The sequence below is a fragment of the Mesoplodon densirostris genome, chromosome 3 (genome assembly GCF_025265405.1).
Source record: "Mesoplodon densirostris isolate mMesDen1 chromosome 3, mMesDen1 primary haplotype, whole genome shotgun sequence".
Lineage (NCBI taxonomy): Eukaryota > Metazoa > Chordata > Mammalia > Artiodactyla > Ziphiidae > Mesoplodon > Mesoplodon densirostris.
In genome coordinates, this window is record NC_082663.1 from 68,196,864 (window position 1) to 68,221,391 (window position 24,528).

Genomic DNA, 24,528 nt, shown 5'->3' on the forward strand with positions numbered 1-24,528 from the left:
AAGAGGGATGCTACCCTCATTAGCCCGCTCAGGGGTGCACCTGTTGGGAACACAGGTGGCTCTAATGTCAAGTCATCTGGCTCCCAGTGCTGTTAGATGGTAACTTGGCTTCTATCACCCAGAACTTTCTCAGTGTAAAAATTCATGTGGGGCAGTGAACAGTAGAGAAGAGAATACACTCCCAGAATATTGACGTTAATCTCCACTTCCCAATACCATTGAACGAGGCCAGGATTGGAGCATTATTTTCCTGCTAATAATGCTGTTTCTTGGAAATCATAACATATTTCTTCTCTCTTACATTCCTCTTCCACCTCTTGGAGCTGGAGTTGGAGAGAGAAGGAGAGCTGCCAAGTAGTGGGAATGAGGATTCTGGTTAGTAGGGTTGGAAAAGTGACAAGAAGATATTACTGTGAAGAAGAAAGAATTGAAGAGAAGCATAGGGATTACTATGAACGCTTAATTTGAGAATTAAAAAGAAATACTTGAATGACTAACTATACAGAAGTTTTTCCCAATTTAGATTACTCTCTTCTTAGGGTAGATACTACATTGAATCAAATGATATAGAAAACAGTAAAAAAAAAATGTTCTGCATTTAAAAACTCTTCTAAATGGGAAACTGTGCATTCAGGTGAGGGTGATCAAATTACAGAATGGAAAAAGTGAAAGTCAATCTCCGTGGAAGAATTGGCAGTCATCAGGGAAAAACAAAATCTAAGTTTATAAATGCTTACTTGAAATGGAATGGAGGATCTGAGTAACCTAACTCAGAAACCATTTATACAAAGCATGTATTTTCATCTGAATTGTCAGCTTAATTCAGCTGGGTCTGGGAAACACAACTAGGTGTTTCCTCCTCTTTCTTCCACTTTTAAAACATGTGACCATGATTTCCCTTCAAACTAATTTTCGTTCAGCATTTATAACAATGGGTCAGAAAACTCTGTGGAAAGGGAATACTTGGTTATCTCCTTCGGCATGGGGTTCCAGTGAGTGGTGCGGGGTCTAGGGGTGAGGATAGGACATGTCTCTATCTAGTTCCCTCCCTCCATCTCTCTCTTTCCCACCACCCCAGCCCCCTCATCTATCTGGCTTTTTCGGGTGCTTTATACATGCCATTCTCCTTAAGAATAAAAACACTGTATTGTCTTGATAAGACAATGAGCTTGACTCAGATCCAACTGCTTTACTTATACTCATTTGTTTCCTATGTGAAATTTAATTTTTCAAGGATTTTTCATTTTGACAAGGGCAAACCCTAAAGCAGATGTTAAATTAATGAGTTTTAGGGCAGGTGTACATTAATAAGGAAAAATACGTATGTGCCTGGAAAACCAACCTTTTTATGTATTAAGGCACATTTTTCCAAACTGGAAAATCCTTGGTACATGTACAAATTTATATAGATATTTTCATAAACATAAAATTGAACTCTACACATACTGTATATTCAAGTAAGCAAAAATACCACGCATGCTACAGTAAACCAAGGCATTCATAATTTTTTTGCTGCACTCAGCAAGTCATATAAATCTTGATTTTCTAGAAAAAAGTTTTACTATTATGAAACAAAACATGCTATGCAGGACATGTTTATGTTATATTTGTTCCAGTGGATCTTAATAGCAACTTAGGGTGCTATTGCTAGAGGGCAACTGTAGTTAGCAGTTAAACAAAATCTGAAGGAACTTTTCAGCTCATAAAACTTTTATGAGCTGAAAAATGCTATAGGGTGGGTTTAACAGTGGTTCAGGGGATACTGAAAATATGACTCCTGTCTATTTCAGGAGTAATTTGCACACCTGCATTTGAAAAATTATTGAAAGGTTTTCTTTGTGAACATGTATGAAGTCTATAGAGTTTAAAGGCATAGGAAGAGTTTTATCAATTCTGGACTTTTTTTCCTTTTTTTTAAAGAATGTTCCTTGAAATCATCTGAAATGTCACAAGTTAGTGTAACAGGATTCTGAATGTTTTTAAAAACTGATATACTGTACTTTTAAGTGTACAGATATTAAATTTAACATTATTACGCAAATGTTCATGGTTATAACCTTAAAATAGGTGGCTTATTAGTTTTTTTAAACAAGTTTTAAACAAGTGTATACTACATACTATTTGTCAGGCCTGCTTGTTATTATTTTCTTGCCAGGTGTTCCTTTTTGCTAGTTTTATAATTTATATCTATCCAAATCTAAGTGTAAGACAGGTACTAAGCCAATATTAAACTAAAATGATATATATATATTAAATATTGATAAAATTATTAATGAAATGGCATTAAAGATTAATGAGATTTTGAGAAGAATAATTTTGGCCTCTAAATTAGAGTTCATTTTGCTTGTTTCCTTATTGAGAATTATGGTACTTTATTGCTGACATCATTCAGAAATAATTCCCATATGATTAATCCCATCTGCATTTTTGTTTGTACATTCGAGAAATGTATATAGAGATAAAGATTTATTTTCTGAATATGATGCTGTTGAGGAGAGGGTAAAGAATAAGGGACATTAGTTCTGAGAACAGGGGATATCTGGGTAAATGCCAATATTTATATCATTGATTGTACGGTCATCATTTTTTAAAAGATAATATTAGCCCAAGATAGCCTCAGATAATTTTTTTAAATAACATTTTTCATTTTTATAGAATTTATTACGTAGGAAAATTATCTTCAGAGTTTTAATTATAGGATCAGATTCCTTTCTTCAAATAAAATGTTATTCAGAGCCTCTATATTTTGAGTAGATAAAAAGAGTGGCTGTTCTGGTTAGTGTTTGAGGGGGGTATCAGGAGGCCCACTTTCTTGGGACCTCTCCCTCACCCCCAGTGACAGTTTCTAAAGTAACATGTACCTCAGCTAAAGTAACATGTAACACAGCTAGAAAGAGAATGATAACATGTAGGTAATTCAAAATAAGCAGCAACATTTAATTCCTGAATGAATTGATTTTTTAAGTAAAAACATTTTCTAAATTGGCCTAATTATCTATCTATCTATCTATCACTATAATGATACACATTTATTAACTTTTACCTTTGAATAACTCTGTATGATCCCATATAAAACAAATTAAGCAAATCTAGCTTCAATCTTATTGATACCTATGTGTAATCAAAATCATAGATAATTACATGTCAGAGTATGTGCAGAGCAAAGTCATCAAGCACAAACTTAGAGCTTGATACTTTCAGACCACTTTTTACATATTTTATCATGTTTAAACCTCAGAGATAATTTGTGAGGCAAGTAGGGAAAGTATCGCAGATGGGCAAGGGGAGGCACACTGGGTCTGACGCTTTGGCACTGGTCTATGTCTTGGCGCTCCTTGGTGCATTTTTGTAGTGAGGCAATTCTCTCCCCTGATGAACTCACAGGAATAATGACTCTCTATTGGCTCAGGTGCCACCCTGTCCATCAATTTCTGAAAGAACATAGACTCTGGAAAGACTGGCTTCTCGTTGGCATTCTATTGGTTTAAAAGCAGATGGCTTATATTTAGTTTGCTGCTAATATGGGACACTGTGTATGCTATTCAGATACCTGCTATTGCAAGAGAACAGCATGCTGAAATCAGTAGCTCTGATTCTGGGCTGTTTCTCTCCTGCAGAATTTTGGAGCACTTCCCTGAAAGTGGGTGGGGTGGGTGCCTGCACATTTGAGTGGTTCCCTTTGCTGGGCTCCAGCTGTGGCTCCCTTCCAGAGAAGCACATTTTTTTCTGCAGGGAATTAGGATGGCTTCCCCCATTTCTTCTTGGCTGTCTAGAAAAGGATTGAGTTCTTCTATTAGTCAAATAGTGAAAAAAGAAGAGACGGTCTATCTTCCTTTCGCTTCTATAGTAGGAAAAACAGAATTGACCTTAATGTTTCTAAATTATTAATGAGCTTAACGCTGCACTACAGACCAAAAGTTACCTTTTTACAAAGTCCTCCTAAGTGAAATATTTTGTATGTATAACACATACACACATGTGTGTCTCCCATAGAGACACACATGCAAACATACATAGAGTCTCAATTTTTTAAAGCTTTTTTAAAAATTTATTTTATTTAATTTATTTTGGGCTGTGTTTGGTCTTTGTTGCTGCACCCGAGCTTTCTCTAGTTGCCGCGAGCAGGGGCTACTCTTTGTTGCGGTGCACAGGCTTCTCATTGCAGTGGCTTCTCTTGTTGTGGAGCATGGGCTCTAGGTGCGCAGGCTTCAGTAGTTGTGGCTCATGGGCTCAGTAGTTGTGGCTCTCAAGCTCTAGAGCGCAGGCTCAGTAGTTGTGGCGCACGGGCTTAGTTGCTCCGCAGCATGTGGGATCTTCCCAGACCAGGGCTCGAACCCGTGTCCCCTACATTGGCAGGTGGATTCTTAACCACTGAACCACCAGGGAAGCCCGACTCTCAAATTTTTAAATGCTCTATAAATATTTTATTAACCCACTAATCTCAAGGAAAAATTTAAGAAATTGAAATTGTATTTCTCACAGGTTGAATTTTACTAATAAAAGAGATGTTCCATAGATAGCTAGAAGGAACTTGTTGTCTTCTTCCTAACATGAACCAATGCCTATTCTTTCTGAAAATGGCATTTGCAATTACAAGTTGCTATTATCAAAACTACTACTGAGGTAGGGCGTTAACCAAAGGCAGATACCACTTAGTTCTTATTGGCAGTGACCTCTAGAGAAAGGCATACACTGTCTTCCAGCATAGTGCAGTCAATCAAGGGTTCTCTTCAGGTAAAGCTACAACATGCCTTGTTCTTTAACAGAATTAAAAGGGGCACAAACTAAACATAAACCATAGGCCCTGCTCCCAAGGATTTTAAGTGCATTTTGGGGAGCCAATATTAACACAATCAAATATAATTACAGTACAGAAACACATAATTACACACTTGGTATGAGGTACTAATTGTGAATGGCAGATGAGGTCAGCAAAGAAGGAATCAATGAAGGCAGGGGATTCAGAGAATAGTTCATGAGGAGGAAGATATATAAGTTAGTCCTTGTTGGAGGGGTAGATCAAAAATAAATTACCAGAAACTAGTTATTAGCCAATTGCTTCCCAACAGAGGCTCACCAGTGGGGCTAAGGAGCCCCAAGTACGATCAGGCATTTTTCCAGATAGGGCTGGGATGACAGAGTGGGCATCCCTCCTTCAGAAGATGAATGCCTTCTTAGGATTCACCTAGAAACCTATACAGATTCATGGATACCAGAGATATTCAGGCAGCTTCCTCAGGAGGGATTGTTCTCACATTTTTCTGTTTTTTAATGATTGATACTTTTTGATAAAGATAGTGTCTTCTGTAAGTTAAATACGTTGAGCTTTTCAAAATACATCCCTATGAAGTATCACGGTTCAGAGTTACACACTTGTAAAATTAAATGACAGAAAACTACTCTTTAAAGAGTGGGCTGCATGTTCTAAACGGTGATCTATAGGTTTATGATATCTTAATTCAAGTGAAATTTGAATCACTAATATTACAGAAGCAGGTGCTGTAAGTTGGGGAATCTAGAGTCAGTCTCTCCTTTGATTCTCGGCAATGCGGACCCAGGAATTTCTCAAATTTTCTGTCAGAATTTTTTGCCAGTAAAATGGATGTAGTGGTGATTATTGTATAAAAAGAATAATATTTCCTAAATGCTGACCCATACTCTTTTTTCCAAACCACAGGGATTATGAAATAAAAAGATGATTATATATATATATAAACACATATATGTATCCAAACATATATATAATATACACGTATTCAACAAATAGTCAAATAATTGCCATACACTAAGTACTACACTAGAACTGGATTTTTGAAGCACACTCTGTCTGTGATATTCTGAACGACCATGGATAAGTAGTTGGTTTGCTCCATGGGATACATGGAAGACGCAGTTGATGTAGTGGAAAGAACCTTTGGAAACAGACCTGGGTTCATGGTCAACATTGTTATTTCTGATCTGTTTGGTCTTGAGTAAATTGCTTGATCTCCATAGACCTCAGTTGTTATATCATTAAAAATACATGCTAATACTACAAACTCACCATATTGCTTAAAGGAGAAAGGATCTCTTCCAGGGTTTGCCAGTCATGGTGGCAGACACATCACACATTTAACACTCCTTAAGTGACTAGAAAGCACCAAGCACAGTGCCTGGCACGTGGCAATGACTTAGTACAAATTAATTCCCTCTCAGCTTCAGCACTTATTTCATTCTGAACTTCTAAATGTAGGAAGATTTGGACTGTTTTGTATTAAATAGGTTAAAAATGGAATTATCTTAAAATTCAAGATGATTTATACCAGGGAGCCAAATATAATTATACTATAGTATCGCTTAACTACAAGAGCTTGTTAAAACTTTAATCTTCTATGGATTGTGTTTGTCTAGGATGATGCCATTTTGGGTGCAAATCAGAAGCAGCTGCAGCCCTTATTTAAAATTTAAATATAGTTATAGTATTGATTCTATAATATCTACTTGTAGAATTCACTAGCTTTCTGCTCTTTTTCATGTGTGAAAATTGGGCTTGTGATTTTTGATAACTACCAATTTAATTTTGTTTCAAAGAAAAGATCTTTTTACGAATTCTTTACAAATTTTTCCAGGTGCTGGGCCAGGCCTCTTCTTGCATATTCATAGAAAACATGGGCATTCCCTGCTGTCTTTTTGTTGTTGTCAAGGAAACCCCCCAGTTCTCTACACAGGGATTACATTCTTCTTTCTTAATAGCTCTTAGATCATTCATTTGTGCAATGAATAAAAAATGTATTCACGGGCCCAGACAGTGTTCAGATCTTTGGGGGGGGGGAAGGGGAGGGGCGTAGCCAAGGGGAGAGACGTGTGGTGAGAGGAGCAATAGGGATAAAAGAAATGGAAAAAGAAATGCTTTGTGAGGTTCCATTTTAATGAGGTAAAGTGAACAATTTATTTTGAAAAAGGCATTACCTGTTTTTGTCAGTTTACAAAATTTCTAACATTGCACCTCATTGAGGCCAGTTTGTCACGTACAAATCGAAAAGCTGGTGAATAAGTGGCTTTATTGATAGGATTCCAAGAATGGGGCCCTGGTTGAGGGCGTGGGGATGTGTTTTAGTGAAAACTGTTGTATATATTTTTTCATTTGTATGGAAGTACTTTGATTTTTTTTTTAATAACACAATTGAGGCAATAGAAAAGATAGAATATTCTTTCAACCTAGGGCATCATGTGGACAATTGAGAACCTATTTTATTGCATTAGAAAGTGTGCTCCTTAGAGAGATATGCCAGTGTTTAGACCTTGAGTATGGATCAGGAGGGAAACATTGATCTATTGGCATGAAGGCTGTAATTATTCTTAACAAGAGTGGTTTGATTTGGGGGAGGAAAATAAATTATGGTGAACCTTCTAAATACTTGCTAGAATTATTGTGATAATATATAAAGCATTTTTCCATGAATAATTTGAAGTCTAAGTAGGAGATCTGAAACTGGAAAGAAAGGATCTGTGGAGTGAGAGGAAAAGTTTAATTGTATTTCAGCGTCCGTGTCTATGAAAATCTGACGTATTGTGTCACAGTACTATACCCGGACTTGCTTGCACCCAGTATATAATCAGCACACACTACCTTGACTGGCTTCTAGTGACTTTATGTTTTCATTTTAATACCACAGTATTCCTGGCGTCTCACAGGGTGAGTTAGTTTCTTTGGCTGTATGCTGCGCATAGTGGTTTTTCTAAGTTGAGAAAGGGAAAAGAAAATATACTAATGTATGCTTTTGTAGAGTACAATGGAATATACTAAAATTATCATTTTTTATTATGTTGTGATCTTATCTTGCTCTGCTCTGCTCTATAGGGGAACCATTTTACTCTCTGCAGATAAAACATTCTCTGCCCATCTCTTCACACTCACCTCCAGGAAATATTTTAAAGGCTTGTTGAAATAAAGTCATTCAATCAAGCTGCTCTGTGGCTGGAGGAAAGAAAATAATGTCATCCATAGCTTAGTTGGGAAGGCAACTTGAAATAATTAGTAAGCAACAAGAGTATGCAATAAAGGCTAGTTGGTTGCTTTAATACAAGGAAAAATAGAGGTGATATGAAGTAAGTTAATATAAGCGGCACCTTTTAGCAGGCAAAGTCTCAGAATTGACCTCACAGGAACCTCTGGGCATTTATCCCCTCACTGAGCAGCCATCCATTTTACTCAGGAAGACCCAGAGTAGCACCAACCAGGCATCAGCCAGCTGGCCAACAATGATGCCATTCTGTAGAGGGGTTTGAGGAGCACCAAGAAATCTCCCAGGGCATAAATTTTGCTCACACTGCTTCTCAACCTTGGCTCTATATCAGAATCACCAGGGAGCCTCCAGATAAAAATATCCACTACCCTATCCTCCACCAGATAATTTGAATCTCAATTTCTAGTGATAAGGCTTAGGCCTTTGTACTTTTCTTTTTGTTTCTTTTCTTAAATTTGCTTTATTTATTTATTTTTAATATTAGGTATCTGTATTGTTAAATGCATGTGATTTTGATGCCTAGAGAATGTTGAATTCTACTGGTAAAGTAAAGGCTTTCTGACCTCAGACAGAGGCTGAAATATAGACATTCCTGGGGAAGGGGCTGCTTTAAGCCTCTGCAAGTTTAAATTGTATTTTACCATTTTTAAGGAAGAAATATATGCTTAATTTAGTCTCCCCTGAGTGAAACTGTGGTCTTTGATCATGTTTTGGGAAGTGTAGCTTTTCTCACAAATGTTAAATGAACCTTGGCATCTGTAAGTAAGGAAGAAAGTAGAATTAACTATCATTGAAATATATGTTTTTTAAAGTCTCAGAATAATTGTAATTGAATCAAAAGTGATAGTGAAGAGTGGAAAATACATCTGGAATTACCCAGAACTGCATACCTCACTTTGCTGTACCCATATTACCTTCTCTCTATCAACATGGAAATTAAAAGGAAATAAATATGCTTATAGCTTAAGGACCCTTTTGGCTATACTGCCAAAGTGAATTTGTTCATTATATATTTACATTTGAGAAAAACAGTGTGATAAGCCTATACAGCTTCTAGATTTGGAAAGAAAAAGAATGATAAAAAGAATATTGAGACTGTGCCTGCATATTTACATTATCTGATTTTTATAACCATAGAAGTCTTTAGTATTTGAGTTATCTGTATGCTGTTTTAGTTGTATCTCAGAATTTGAGCTATTATTGCAGCCAAAAAACAACACTTTTTCAGTCCAAAAAAAAAAGGCAAGTCTTTCAAAGGAAGTATCAAACTAGTAAATGTAAACTTTTCCATTCTTTTTTTATAATTAATTTTTTTTTTTTGGCTGTGTTGGGTCTTCGTTGCTGCACATGGGCTTTCTCTAGTTGCGAGGAGTGGGGGCCACTCTTTCTTGTGGTGCGCAGGCTTCTCATTGCAGAGTACGGGCTCTAGGCATGCAGGCTTCAGCAGTTGTGGCACACGGGCTTCAGTAGTTGTGACGCGAGGGCTTCAGTAGTTGTGGCTCATGGGCTCTAGAGCGCAGGCTCAGTAGTTGTGGCGCACAGGCTTAGTTGCTCCACAGCATGTGGGATCTTCCCGGACCAGGGCTCGAACCTGTGTCCCCTGCATTGGCAGGCGGATTCTTAACCACTGCACCACTAGGGAAGCCGCAATTTTTCCATTCTTGATGATAAATAAATGTGTAGACATTCATCCAACTAAATTCCCAAAAGAAAGGCTAAGTGGCTAGTGTAAGGAGAGCATTACATGTTTAAAGGATCCCTTCACTTTAATTATGGAATATAGAAGTTAGTAAGGAAGGTGAAACAAGTATATAATAACAACTAGGGAAGTTATAAATAAGAATAATATGACATAAGTCTTATGGCATACAAATTAAAGATACAGCCAATTTGGGCTGATGAGTTTTAGTGAATAGATATCTAGGGGCTTCTGCTGGATCATTCATAAATGCAGGGATGAAGTTCAAAGGAGGGTTTATGAAGATTCCAAGTTGGGGACAGGAATGTTCTTGTTGAACAGAAGTGTGAGTTGGGAACGAGGAGGATCTTGAGATGGGGGCATGGATTCTCTGCATGCAACTTAGAGATGCAGAGAATGAGAACAGAGAAAAAAGGCAGAGGATAAATGTGGGTACAGTGATGGAGCTGTTTGAGCACCCTATTGAAGAGGTCAGGTGGCAGAGATGACTTTTGAAGAAGGGGTGGTGTAATTAAAATAAAATGGTGTTTGGTAAGTTTAGTTTAGTACCTATAATTTGAGGGCTTAAAAGGAAGTATATATATATATATATATATATGTATATATATATATATATATATATATACATATATATATATACATATATATATACATATATATACACACACATATATATGTATATATGTATGTATTTATGAGAGGCTTTGTTTTACTTTAGTCAAAGCTTTTTTACTTAAATTTTAAATCCTTGATTTTGACCAAAGTACTTTTCTGGTGTTAGGACGTCTGGTAATTATTTGTCTATTATCTATCTCTCTGGCATCTATTTATCTATGAAAAGCTTTGACAGTCTTAGAGAACTAACATGAAAAAGATAAGAAAAGTACTGTGGTATTGTTGGTTTTTGTTTATTTGTTCTGCTTTCAAAGAAACACTTAGAAACCAAAATAACCTGGATTTTCTTTCATATAGCTCTTTATCTTACTGTTCAAAAATGCTTGAAGGGCCCAAAATTACTTGATTAAGCTCTCCAGGAAAACCCTTACTCTTTAAAAACTGGAAGTTAGGAAGTCCCTTGGGCCTCTTCTATAAGCAAGAAAAGCCCACACTCAGTGATAACTCCTTAAGGGCACTTAGACCAGATGACTGTATCTAAACACATTCTTTCCACTTGAAAGAACAGCATTATTAGAGAATTATCTGAATTTGGGAAAAGAGTTGATTCCCACTTATCATCCCCATATCATGTCTGCCTCAAAAGTGAGGCCATCAGAAACACTTATATTGTTTATTACCCTTTCTGGGTGTAAAATTCATGAATTGAAAAATATGGAGCTCCTCTCTCAGCAAGAGGGAGCTGTCAGTGTAAGACAGCATGCTTGGGTGGTGCACCAAATGAACCTCAGCTAGCAGAGCTAATAGGGAGATGCAGGTCACAGAATCCAATCTTTCTTTCTTTTTTTTTTTTTTTTTTTTTGTGGTACACGGGCCTCTCACTGCCGTGGCCCCTCCCGCTGCGGAGCACAGGCTCCGGACGCGCAGGCCCAGCGGCCATGGCCCACGGGCCCAGCTGCTCCGCGGCATGCGGGATCCTCCCAGACGGGGGCACGAACCCGCGCCCCCGCATCGGCAGGCGGACTCCCAACCACTGCGCCACCAGGGAAGCCCGACAGAATCCAATCTTGATCTCCCAGCCTCTAGTGTAATCTCTCACCTCTGGAGGAATTGGGTATTGATATAAATATCATGTGATTTTCAATTATTAATGTAATTAAGTAAGCAAAAACAACTGACAAGATTTGGGGAGGATGTTTGTATCTTGATCACTAATGTCAGTTCTTTTTTCAACATCCTGAGTTGGCACCATTTTTAGTGCCTCAAATTTTGAAAATGATGGGGAATTTAGGATGTCTGAGACAATCTAGTTGAAATGCACATTAGGTGGTTTTCTTTGCTTTATAAGGTGCCAGTTAGCATTTTATTTTAATTAAGAACATATCAAAAGGTGAATGAAATTGAAGCATTTGTTTATGTCTGGTTCTTAGATTCATAGGTATATGTCAGAAAGCTTAAACATCTTAGAGAACTTCCAGTTTTCTCTATTTTAGTTCTATAAGTGTTTCTTAAGTACTTCAGTATGGCTGTCTATTGTATTTTTTAAATAAAGAACCAAAATCTTTTTTGATGCACATTAAGATGAAATCTATTTTAATAAAGAAATGTGATCCTAATATCTCTTTGCTGAGTAGATTTGTATATAATTACATTTAATTAAAAGCTCTTAAATTGTAAAATTCCCTATAGAGAACATGAACTTTAGCCAGCTGCCTCTGCATCTTAGCAACTATGTTTTGTGTCTGCTAACAGTAAGACTGGAAGACTTGTGCTATGTCTACAAAACTCTGCCATGAAGCACTTAAAAATACTTGGTGAATAATTTGAGGTCAGCTAGCAGTAAGGCTTTGTGTGAAATGCCATTAAAAAAAATCTATTAACCGTGGTACTAGTATATTCAAGTCAAGCTGTTAACATACATTCATGTAAACATAGAAAAGATTATACATACACCTTGTGGAGTTTTGTGGTTTGACTCTTGCAATCCAAATAAAAGTTATATCACCCTTAGAATAAAATTCTAAAATAGAGCCGTCTTTTATAAGGACTTGTTCATCTAAGAGCTGGGAATATTAATTACTCCCTGAGGTTGCACTGTTGGTACAAAGTAGAGCAGATCACAACTTTGTAATGAAATACCTGCTTTCACGATAGCACAGGTGTCCCCCTGCCACACCCTACAAAGAAACTTTTCTGGTTTATAATAATTATAGCTCTTGCAACTCTCTCATAGCATGCGTGGTGGGTGATGGTGGTGACAAGAAAGGGAGATGAAGAAGTAATTTCAGAAACTAAATAAACAAAGAGGAGCAAATAGGAATATGGGTGAGATGTAGGTGGCAGTGGTAGGAAAGAATTCACCTATCTATACTAGGTAGGTTTCATGAAATTTTAAAAATATGGAAACAAACTAGCCACGCTGAGAATGAAATGTAGATTTATCTGTAGAGAATCTGTTGGCAGAAAAAAATATCTTCAAAGCCCTGGGCAATGAATATTTTCGTCACCCTCAAACCAATACTAAGAAAACGGAAGATACCATTTGGAACACAACTTATTTTAATAATAAATACTAGTAACTTAATTGTGAGAAGATTCCTCGGGAATCTTCCTTCAGAAAAAAGAAACTAATTCCAACTCACATTTCATATCTTCGTTTTATTTAAGAATTCTCATTTAGTGAAATATTTTTACAGTACATATCCAGTGAGCACTTTTAAAATCACTGTTTATTACGATGTGCTGATAGTTCTTTGGTCAGTGCCAGCTTTAAGGTACCATGAGAAGCATAAGATGAAACAGCTTAAAGTATTTCTGTGTTTTCTACCATTCTGAGGCAAGTCAGATCAGATGCTTGTAAGGCAAGTGGAAAAAGGAATCCTAATTTAAATTTAATGATTGGTACATTCGCAATCTGTACACTGAAAAAGTGTCCTTTTTTTAAAAAAAAAAATAGGGAGAAAAGAGTTATAGTAAGGTCATTTCTCTAACCTATTGGCAAGAACATTTGTTTCAGAGAGAAAAGAGAGAGATTTAGAAGATACCCTTGGAGGTCTTAGGTCTCTGTAAAATTGGTAAACATGTGTCTGCCATATAGTCTCATAGATGATAGGTACTCAGTAAATTTTGTGCAATCAGTTGGTCCTGGGGAGATAACATGTTTAGGTGCCATGCATGTTTGTGGTGGTATGTTTAATTTTGCATGCAAAAACCAGTATGATGCCGAGCTGTGTTGTGAAGTATATGCAAAGACCACTCTCTGCTGTGTTTGTATGGCTGTGATTGAAATATTGTGATATTTATTTAGGTTAGAAAATATATTCCATCTAACATTTGAGTCTTTTGGTGAAATTTTCTAATACAATGGTCTAAAATACTAAGAAGTCCTCATAGATTTATGAGCAGTAAGAAATGTCAGAGTTCCTTACCCACGTGGAAAATGGACTAAAAGAATATTATCCTTTGTTCATTGAACTAAAACTAGAGAATATAAAGTGAATGTCAGGGACATTAATTAATTGAATTAAGTAGACAATAAGAGTTGATAGTCAATGAAATTACTATATAAATTGTTGATTTACAATGACTTCTTTGTTTTCTTTGCTAGAAAAACATTTTATTTTAAATTATTCATTCCTTTGTAAAACATGTAAGTGAGCATCAGGGTGTCAGTTCCTTTGACATGCTGACATTTGACACACTGACATGCCTCTGTGTCTTTTCTCTTTCTGCTTTATTCCACCCCACTTATTTTTAGAGCTACCCAACATGATACTTAATGAAACCTCTATCTATAATTATTCACTAAGAAGATCGTGGGATATGTTTATATCAGTTTTGTTTTCTAAAAAAGTAAGGAATTTATTTAGAAATCCATACAAATCTATAATAACATTGAGTATTTTTACCCTATTGCTAGCCTAGGAGTTTATAAATAAAGAATACCAAGCAGTTATTTCCTTATCCATCCTTGTGTTTGGCTGGAGAAGCTTGGCTGAATGGTTAGTTTAATCTCCACTATTTGCAAAAAGGTACAAAATGTGGTGGGGATTTTTTATGTTTTTGACACAGACCCATGCTTCTTATTGAAATTCTTTCTGTATTTAAATATAAGATGCTGTGGGAATTTAGCAACTGTATGTGTGATAATTCTTAATAGTGAATTCTCATTTACACCTAGTGAAAGCTAATGAAAAGTGTTGTAGGTAAAATGACACTATAAGCAATTTAAGATAAGCGTATTTTTGAAGTTCCTGTTAAATCCTACAGAGTTGAACAGAATAGTTTAACTGAGTGTGGCTTAATTCTACTATGTTCAAATAGTATTAACAATGAGAGACTACTCGATTTGGTGATTAGATAAGATTGTCAATGTGATATTTCAAGAGATTCATTTGTACAGAAAGCATTTAAAGATGTATTCTCATATACCTATATATGCACATGCATATATAGTCTCTCACATTCTTTTTTCTTAGTGAAAGGTAGCCTTCAACACAAGCCATATTAAAAGGTGTTTATCATCTGAAGATGTTTTCTTTTAAAATATATACACCATGAGGCAATATAAGATTACAGTAACAACTTCAGTGATCTAATATTGAACAAACTTATTCTTTTTGGGAAAAGAAAGGTAAGGCATTTAGCCATTTCCTTAAGTTTGGCAGTTAGGAGTAGTTGTAACATCTGTGGCAGAAATCATCTGTATTCATTTTATATTTTTATAATATACTGGAGTTATGTATTGACCTCATTTCTCTTTATGGTAGAAATATTTTTCATTCATTTGAATACGTATACTCCTTTGTTTACATAGTTGAAAGGCTGAATGTATGGGGTAGAGATATAAGGAATGATTTGTAGTGTGTGAAAGTTAAATAGGATGGATATATATGTATATATATATATATATATATATATTTAGGGAAGAGTATCCCACTCCAACACAAATAGTGTTTTATGGAGACAATACAGTGAAAATAGGATACAGAAAAAAAAAAGAGTTTTCGTTTTTGTTTTTTTAGAGTGAAAGGGATAAATGTAAATATGGTATATCTTCCAGTTACATAAAAGTCTTGTGGTCTTTGGGGGGTTTTTTAGCAAACCATAGTTAAAAACAGAAGGAGCTCCGTAAAGTTTCTGTTTTTTTTTTTTTTTTTAAGTTACCTTTTTTTTTTTTTTTTGGCTGTGTTGCGTCTTCGTTGCCATGCGCGGGCTTTCTCTAGTTGTGGTGAGCGGGAGCTACTCTTCCTTGCGGTGCACGGGCTTCTTATTGCAGTGGCTTCTCTTGTTGTGGAGCATGGGTTCAAGGCACGTGGGCTCAGTAGTTGTGGCACACGGGCTCTAGATCTCAGGATCACTAGCTGTGGTGCCCGGGCTTAGTTGCTCCGCGGCATGTGGGATCTTCCCAGACCAGGGATTGAACCTGTGTCCCCTGCATTGGCAGGCAGATTCTTAACCACTGCACTACCAGGGAAGCCCCGTAAAGTTTTTATTGACAGTTCATATACTTCTTATATATTTATGTTGACATAAAGAATATAAACAATATTGCTACCTTTTCAATAGAGTATTTTTCTTTTTTGACATCGGTAAATGCTAGATACTGATCCTTTCATGCGTGGAAGGGTGCGGCTTATTTATTTATTTATTTATTTGTCTGCGCCCAGCCTTTGTTGTGGCGGCATGCCCCACCTTTCGTTGTGGCATATGGGCTCTAGCTCCCTGACCAGGGATGGAACCCAGGCCCCTGCCTTGGGAGCGCCGTGTCTTGACTGCTATCCCACCAGGGGCATCCCAGGAGCAGATTCTTACAACAGGAGCCATCTCTCTACCAATGGGGGGCAGGGGTGATTCCGTCGTAATTATTCCCCCTCTAAGTTCTCAGGTTCAGCCTAAGTGTATGTGTGGCATGGATTAGGGCTAGGCTGAAAGTTAAGTCTGCGACAGTGTTCCTGGGGCCAAAGGAGGAGACACGGGGCCATCCCCCGTGCTTCTCTTTGTCTTCTTCCTGGGTTAGCACATCCACAGGTACCTTTTTGCACTGCCGTGACACTGAGACTAGGACAGCTGCAGTGACAGGACCCTCTCCTAGGATGACTGAATTCCTCTCTGATGAAAGTGAGGGTGCAGAATGGCCTCCCTCCTGGTGTTTGCACAAGGAGCTTTGCTGGTGGATATCTGGAGACAGAAAAGACAATTGGGCTTAGTGGCTGGTACCCTGTGGCAATCTACAATCTAGGAAATGTTCTGAGGATAAGTGTTATTTAAAGTATGCTAGTTCTAATGTTTAGCTGTGACTCCTGAACTTCCTTTGGAGAAAAGGTTAATAAAAAGAATGATAACTGACCGAATCCAGGTCACCTCTCATGAAGGATAAAGGTGTAAATGTGTGGAGGGCTCTTCTTTCCTGGTGCTTTCAGTGAGCCATCCCTGCATGGAGACCACCCTCTCCCTCCAGGACTTTCTGCCTTTGTGTATGGGATGTGCCTGCAGCCTATGCAGCTAAGTCTTGTCTCACTGTTGCACTGGGGTGGGGTTGTCATCAACTCTGAAAGGGCTATAAAGAAATCTCTCTTTTGCTTTTCTAAAAACAGTCTTCTCTAGGACAAATTATGACAAGAGTCCAGAAGGAATCGCTTCTCATTTCCTTATTGAATAGAGGGCGTCTAAGCATCCTCCTACATTAAGGACAGCAATCAGTTACTTTTTCTGTATGATCTGGTGAAGTGGTCTTAACTTTTAACTTTTTTTCAGGTCACACAAAGATGAATTCCTATATTTCATGATTACAATGTGTGTATGTGATTCCTTGTTCCATTTTAAGGACATTGCTGTGTTAAACATGTTGAAGAGTTTTCATAACCCGTTGCTACAATCAAATTAGATTTATTTTTCCCATTGCTAATATCAAACAGCAAATTCGAAGACTGAGAACCATGTATAGAAGGGTGATTACTCTTAATGTGAAAAGATTTGAATCCTTCTTTTTGTGTGAGAGTGTGATCAGCCAGCCTTGCTATCGATTTCTTCTGTCGTACGCTGCCAAATCTTCTATTTAAGTATTGTGAAAACTCTTTGTTTTTTTCAGGTCGAATGAGTGATTTGAGGGTAATTGGTCATCCAATAGATTCAGAATCTAAAGAAGATGAGCCTTGTAGTGAAGAAACAGATCCAGAGCATGATCTAATTGCTGAAATTTTACCTGAGCTAATTGAAATTGATCTATACCACAGTGAAGAGGATGAAGGAGAAGACGAGGAGTGTGCCAATGCTACTGACGTCACGACCACCCCATCTGTGCAGTACATAAATGGAAAGCATCTAGTTACCACTGTGCCCAAGGACCCAGAAGCGGCAGAAGCTAGGCGTGGCCAGTTCGAAAGTGTTGCACCTTCTCAAAATTTTTCAGACAGCAGTGAAAGTGATAGTCATCAGTTTGTAATCACCAAAACTGGAATGCCTACTGCCATGCAACCTAATGAGTCTAAAGAAACAACCGAATCCCTTGAACTTACATGGAGACCTGAGATTTACCCTGAAACACCAGAGCATTTTTCAAGTGGCGAGCTTGATATTTTCCCCACAGCCCCAGGCCGTGAGGGAGAAGCCACAGAGGGGCCAGAATCAATCACAGAGAAAAGTCCTGACCTTGATAATCTGGTACATGAACATACTGAATCGGTACCTCTGTTTCCTGAAGAGTCTTCAGGAGATGCTGCCATTGACCAAGAATCTCAAAAAATGGTCTTTTCAAGGGCTACAGAAGGAACATTTGGTGAAGAGGCAGAAAAAAGTACTTCTACCACATATACTCCAAGTATAGTTGCAAGTTCTGTACCAGCGCATGTTTCAGAGGATGTATCATTTACCTTAACAGGGACTCCACGGCCTGATGAGCCATTGTCCACAGTAGAAAGCTGGGTGGAAATAACCCCTAGACAAATTGTAGAGTTCTCAGGAAGTTCTTCAATTCTGATTCCAGAAGGCTCTGGGGAAGCAGAAGAAGATAAAGATAAAATGTTTGCCATGGTAACTGATTTATCACAGAAAAATACTACAGATTCTCTCATTATTTTAGACACTAGCAAGATAATGATCACAGAGAACCTTTTGGATGTTCCTGCAACCACCATATATTCGGTTTCTGAACAATCTTCTGCAGTAGTGCCTACCAAATTTGCAAGGGAGACAGACACTTCTGAGTGGGCTTTCAATACATCTCTTGAGGCAAAGACAAGGAAAGATGAGAAGAAGGGAACTACAGGTATGGCTTCTACAGCTGAGGTACATGAGCCCACACAGAGATCAGATCAATTAACTTTACCCTCTGAATTAGAAAGCTCAAATGAAACTACATCTAGTGGTTCAGTATCTGCTATGAGAAAGAGTTTTATGTCCTGGATGACACCCACACAGTCTGAAACAGAAACAGCAAATTCTACTCTTGTCTTTACAGAAACAAACGTTTTAGACCATCTGGGGGCACAGACTGCTGAGCCCAGCCTTAGCAGTCAACCTGGGGTTCGGGAAGTGCCACCCACTGTCCCAGGTAGCCCCGTCTCTGTCTTTATGGAGCAGGGCTCTGGAGAAGCTGCTGCCGACCCAGAAACCACCACTGTTTCTTCATTTTCATTAAATTTAGAGCCTGAAATTCAAGCCAGAAAGGAAGCAGCTGGCACTTTGTCTCCACATGTGGAAATTGTATTCCCTTTTGAGCCAACTGGACTAGTTTTGAGTACTGTAATGGACAGAGAGGTTGCTGAAATTAAAAGCCAAACATCCAAGGAAAACATGATTTCAGAGATCTCAGGAGAGCCAACTCATGGGGCAGAAATAAAAGGCTTTTCTACAGATTTTCCTTTGGAGGAAGATTTCAGTGGTGACTTCAGAGAATACTCAACAGTATCTCATCCCATAACAAAAGAAGAAACATTAATGACGGAAGGCTCTGGGGATGCAACATTTAAGGATACCCAGATGTCACCATCTGTAATACCTACCTCAGACCACAGTAATCACACAGCTGACTCAGAAGAGCCTAGTAGCACCTTGGTCAGCACTTCAGCCTTCCCTTGGGAAGAGTTCACAGCCTCAGCTGAGGGCTCGGGTGAGCAATTGGTCTCAGTAAGCAGCTCTGTTGACCAAGTGTTTCCCAGGGCTGTGGGAAAAGTCTCTGGGACAGATTCCCCATTTATTGACCAAAGATTGGGTGAAGAAGGTGCTATCAATGAAACTGATAAAAGATCCACCATCTTGCCAACAGCAGAAGCTGAAAGTACTAAAGCTTCAAAGGAAAAGGAGGAAGTGAAGGTCAATGGCACAGTTTCAATGGACTTTCCTCCAACTATGGAGCTGGACAAATTATGGCCCAGGAAAGAAGTCAACGCTGTAAGGCAAGGAATTGAAAGTGAAATAGTGTCAGAGGAAAAGATTCAAGAACAAAAATCTTCTGAACCCCCTCAAAGTTCTGTTGCACCAGAACAGACAACTTTTGATTCACAAACACTTCCTGAAACTGGACTCCAAACCACAGATTATTCTACACTAACAACAAAGAAAACTTACAGTAACAATAAGAAAATGGAGGGGGAAAGCATTTCCTCAGTTGACGTGTCTACTCCAAACCTAGATTCAGAGGGCTTAGAGTCATATACTACTCTCCCTGAAGTTACTGAAAAATCCCATATTTTCTTAGCTCCTGCCTCGGTGACTGAATCAATACCAGCTGAAAGTGTAATTACAGGTTCAACAATCAAAGAGAAAGAAAGTATAAAACACTTTCCCAAAGTTATGAGACCAATAATTGAAGAGTCAGATACGGATCTTTTATTCTCTGGACTGGGATCAGGAGAAGAAGTTCTGCCTACTACAGTATCAGTGAATTTTACTGAAATAGAACAGGTCATTAGCACATTATATCCCCAGACTTCTCAAGTGCAAAGTTTAGAAACCAGTATCTTAAATGACACAGCTGGAGACTATGAGGGAATGGGAAATGTGGCAAATGAAATCAGACCACTCATTTCCAAAACAGACAGCATTTTGGAAGCCAGTGAGACAGCATCCAGCACAACCTTACTAGAAATTTTAAGTGACACCACAACAGAAGGACCCTTCACAGCAACTCTCACTTTCTCTACAGACATGGAACATCCTCAAAATCAGACACACAGTTGGGCAGAAGAAATCCAGACTAGGAGACCACAGCCTACGACTGATCAAGTCTCTAACGAGAATACTTCAACAGCAGAAACTAAAGAAACAGCAACCTCTTCCACTGATTTTCTGGCTAGAACTTATGGTCCTGAAATGGCCAAAGGATTTGTTACATCAACACCAAAACCATCTGACTGGTTTGATGAACATTCTGGAGAAGGATCTGGGGCATTGGATGTGGTTGATTTAGTCCACACTTCTGGAACTACTCAGGCAACTAGGCAAGGCAGCACCACATTTGTTTCTGATAGATCCCTGGAAAAACATCCTGAGGTTCCAAGTGCTGAAGCTGTTACTGTTGATGGATTCCCAACAGTTTCAATGGTGCTGCCTCTTCATTCAGAGCAGAATGAAAGCTCCCCTGGTCCAACTAGCACACTGTCAAGTACAGTGTCATATGAAACGTCCACAGAAGGTGCTGCAGACAGTTTCCAAGACCATTTTGGGGGATTCGAGGATTCCACATTAAAACCTGACAGAAGAAAAGCCACTGAAAATATTATTATAGATTTGGACAAAGAGGACAAAGACTTAATATTGACAATTACAGAGAGTACCATCCTTGAAATTCTACCTGAGCTAACATCAGATAAAAATACTATCATAGATATTGATCACACTAAACCTATATATGAAGACATCCTTGGAATGCAAACGGACTTAGATACAGATGTACCCTCAGGACCACCTGGCAGTAATGAAGACAGCACTCAAGTTCTAGAGAAGTATGAGGCAGCTGCTAACCTCTCTTCAACTGAGGAAAACTTTGAGGCCTCTGGTGATACTCTTCTGGCTAATTACACTCAGGCAACACATAATGAATCGATGCCTCCTGAAAACAGAAGTCAGTTAGATCACATGGGCTTTATCTTCACACCTGGAATATCCATCCCTAGCCCAGAAACAGAATTAGATGTTTTGCTTCCCACAGCAACATCACTGCCCATTCCTAGTAAGTCTGCCACAGTTAATCCAGAGATTGAAGAACCAAAAATTGAAGCAAAAACCCTGGATGACATCTTTGAATCAAGCACTTTGTCTGACGGTCAAGCTATTGCGGACCAAAGTGAAATAATATCAACATTGAGCCATCTGGAAAGGACACAGAATGAGGATGAAGAAAAGAAACACGTGGGTCCCTCTCTTCAACCAGAATTCTCTTCCGGGTCTGAGGAGGCACTGATAGATCCTACACCCTATGTAAGTATTGGTACTGCCTACCTTACGGCTCAGAGTTTAACAGAGGAACCTGATGTGATGGAAGGATCCAATCCCCCAGCATCCACGGATACGTCAGCAGTTTTAGCTGTTGCAGAGCTGTTCTCTCAGACACCATCATCTCCTCCACTCAGTGTCCACTTAGGCAGAGGAGCCTCTGAGTACTCAGAGGACCCCCAGCCAAGAGCTCTGCCAAGTACAGATGCCAGCACATCCCCAATACCCCCAGGAAAACTTGCAAATACTGAAGTGACTTTCAAACCCTCAAATGAAGAGGACTTTCACATAACTGAGCCTCCATCCATATCTCCTGACACAGAGCCTTCAGAAGATGAAAGTAAACCTAAATTATTAGAACAAATGGAGGCTTCTGCCACAGAATTAATTGCTCAAGAAGAAACTGAGATTTTCCAAGACTCTCAAAACAAAACCAGTGTTCAACTTTCTGGAGACCCAGTCAAGGTATTTCCCAGTATTGAAACACCTGAGGCTGGGACTGTTGTCACAGCTGCAAGTGAAATGATGTTAGAAGGTGCTACACTGTGGCCACATTCTACTTCTGCTTCTGTGATTTATGGGGTCGAGGCAGGTGTGGTGCCTCAGGCCAGCCCACAGACTTCTGAGAGGCCCACCGTCCCTTCTCCTCTGGAAATAAACCCTGAAACACAAGCAGCTTTGATCAGAGGGGAGGATTCCACAGTAGCAGCACCAGAACAGGAAGTATCAGCGAGGATTCTTGATTCTAATAATCAGGCAACACTAAGCACCGCAGAGTTAAATACTGAGCTTGCAACACCATCATTTTCCCTTCTGGAAACTTCTAATGAAACCAGTTTCCTGATTGGCATTAATGAAGAGTCAGTGGAAGGCACAGCAATCTATTTACCAGGTAAGGGCACAACATTGATAAATCTGTTTCCAAGCTTGGAAACAGTCCCTTGGTCCTAACATAGATGTGTATATAATTTTTGCTGTGATGTTAAAATCAGTGAAGGTTTTTGTATTGTTCATGTAACAGCATGACAGGCCGTAGTACTTATTCCATAATGAGATGCAAAGAAAGTAAGTATAGACTGTTTGGGGGCTTTAAAGATATGCTTTGTATTTTTCTGGGTGTAAGAAACAACATACAATTGCAACATGGAAAAATTGAAATTGTTAATGGTATAAAAATTCAATTTGGTTTTACCCACAACTAAAGTATTGCTTTGTCTTATATCCCATAGTTATACATCTTAGTTTTAAAAACAGGAAAAACATCTTATTTTTAAAAAATCTCTCATGAATGGGTGCAATTATGGCAATATCAAAATCTGTCAGGTCTTTGAAAATGAGATTAGTAAATAACTTTAATAAACACTTCACATAGTTTATGCAATATTGGTTATCAGTTCATACTTTTGTGTAATTCCCGTGCTCCAGATTGTCTACATAATGCTTCTAACACAGTGCCTAGCCATAGGGAGTATTCATCCAGTATATATTCAAGCTCTGCCTGTTGAGAGAAGATTTCTGTTTTTTTACTGAATGAACAGGAAGCACGAATTTGATGCTGGTTCATGTAGACTATGTCATTTAAGCTTCACAAAAAGGCTACAATGCACACGTTATTATCCGCATTTAAAAGGGTAGGATGTGGAGGTTCAGAGAAGTTCTGTAATTTGCCCGGGGTTGTAGCCACACACATCATGGCGAAAGTGGGATTTGAACCCAAATCAGCCCCACTCCAAAGTAGGTGTTTTTTTCTACTGGTCTTTGGTGGTTTCCTATTAATATAGTATAAAAATGAATAATTGATATTTAATGATATGTAAGTCAGAAATCTTGGAATGTTTACTGTGTAGAATTTATTTTCCTTTTAATCTAGCTTGATAATGTTGAAAAGTTCACTTTAATGGTGTTTTCCAAGAACAATGGAAATAACAATGTCAGTGGAATCCACAAGTAGCTATCACCACCTAGTTGCTACCTAGAAAAAGAAAAAAAAAAACCAGTACTTCTAGGACTGTGTTGGTTGAAAATATGCTTTTTTTTTTTTTTTTTTTTTTTTTTTGCGGTACGCGGGCCTCTCACTGTTGTGGCCTCTCCCATTGTGGAGCACAGGCTCCGGACGCACCGGCTCAGCGGCCATGGCTCACAGGCCCAGCCGCTCCGCGGCATGTGGGATCTTCCCGGACTGGGGCATGAACCCGTGTCCCCTGCATCGGCAGGTGGACTCTCAACCACTGTGCCACCAGGGAAGCCCAAAAAATATGATATTTTGATATCATATTTATATGATATCAAATATATGAAAATATTTTAATTAATATGTTTTACAGCATGGCTGTACTTAGAATTATTCTTCTGATCGTTTCAAACTTATCTTTTGTGCTACTAATGCTTCAGTTTGTTGTGCTTCAGATAGAGTGAAATAGTCATAAAGTGTAACTTTCATAAATGACTTGAAGTATTTCGTGAATAAAATTGATCAAAGGTGGCTGATGGATTTTTTTGTTGTCACTCTTTATTTAATCTGTAAATGATAACCTAGTAATCTGGCCAATATTTATTCTTTTGTAATTTAGTTGAAATATACTTCAGGTTAGATAAAATATGATATAGAAATCACTGGTAATAACTATATATAGAGAGAGTGTTGGATTTGACAAATGAATGAGAAATGTGTACCAGTTATCCAGTCCACAATGTTTACCTAGAATCAGAGCTTGCGTCTTCATTGCAAAACACATTGTCACTTTAGGCTAATTCAGTAAACAGTAGCTCCCGTTG

The 24,528-nt window shown here is 38.3% G+C and overlaps 1 protein-coding gene across 3 annotated transcripts in view; it reads left to right on the forward strand.

Annotated features, from left to right (window-relative positions):
- The window catches only part of VCAN (versican), a 122,408-nt gene that overhangs the window by 54,464 nt on the left and 43,416 nt on the right, over window positions 1-24,528 (forward strand). For all 3 annotated transcript variants that reach the window (XM_060093121.1, XM_060093123.1, XM_060093122.1), the window contains one exon: window positions 17,411-22,645. In XM_060093121.1, the coding sequence (XP_059949104.1) occupies window positions 17,411-22,645 (5,235 nt within the window). The remainder of the gene's footprint in view (window positions 1-17,410; window positions 22,646-24,528) is intronic.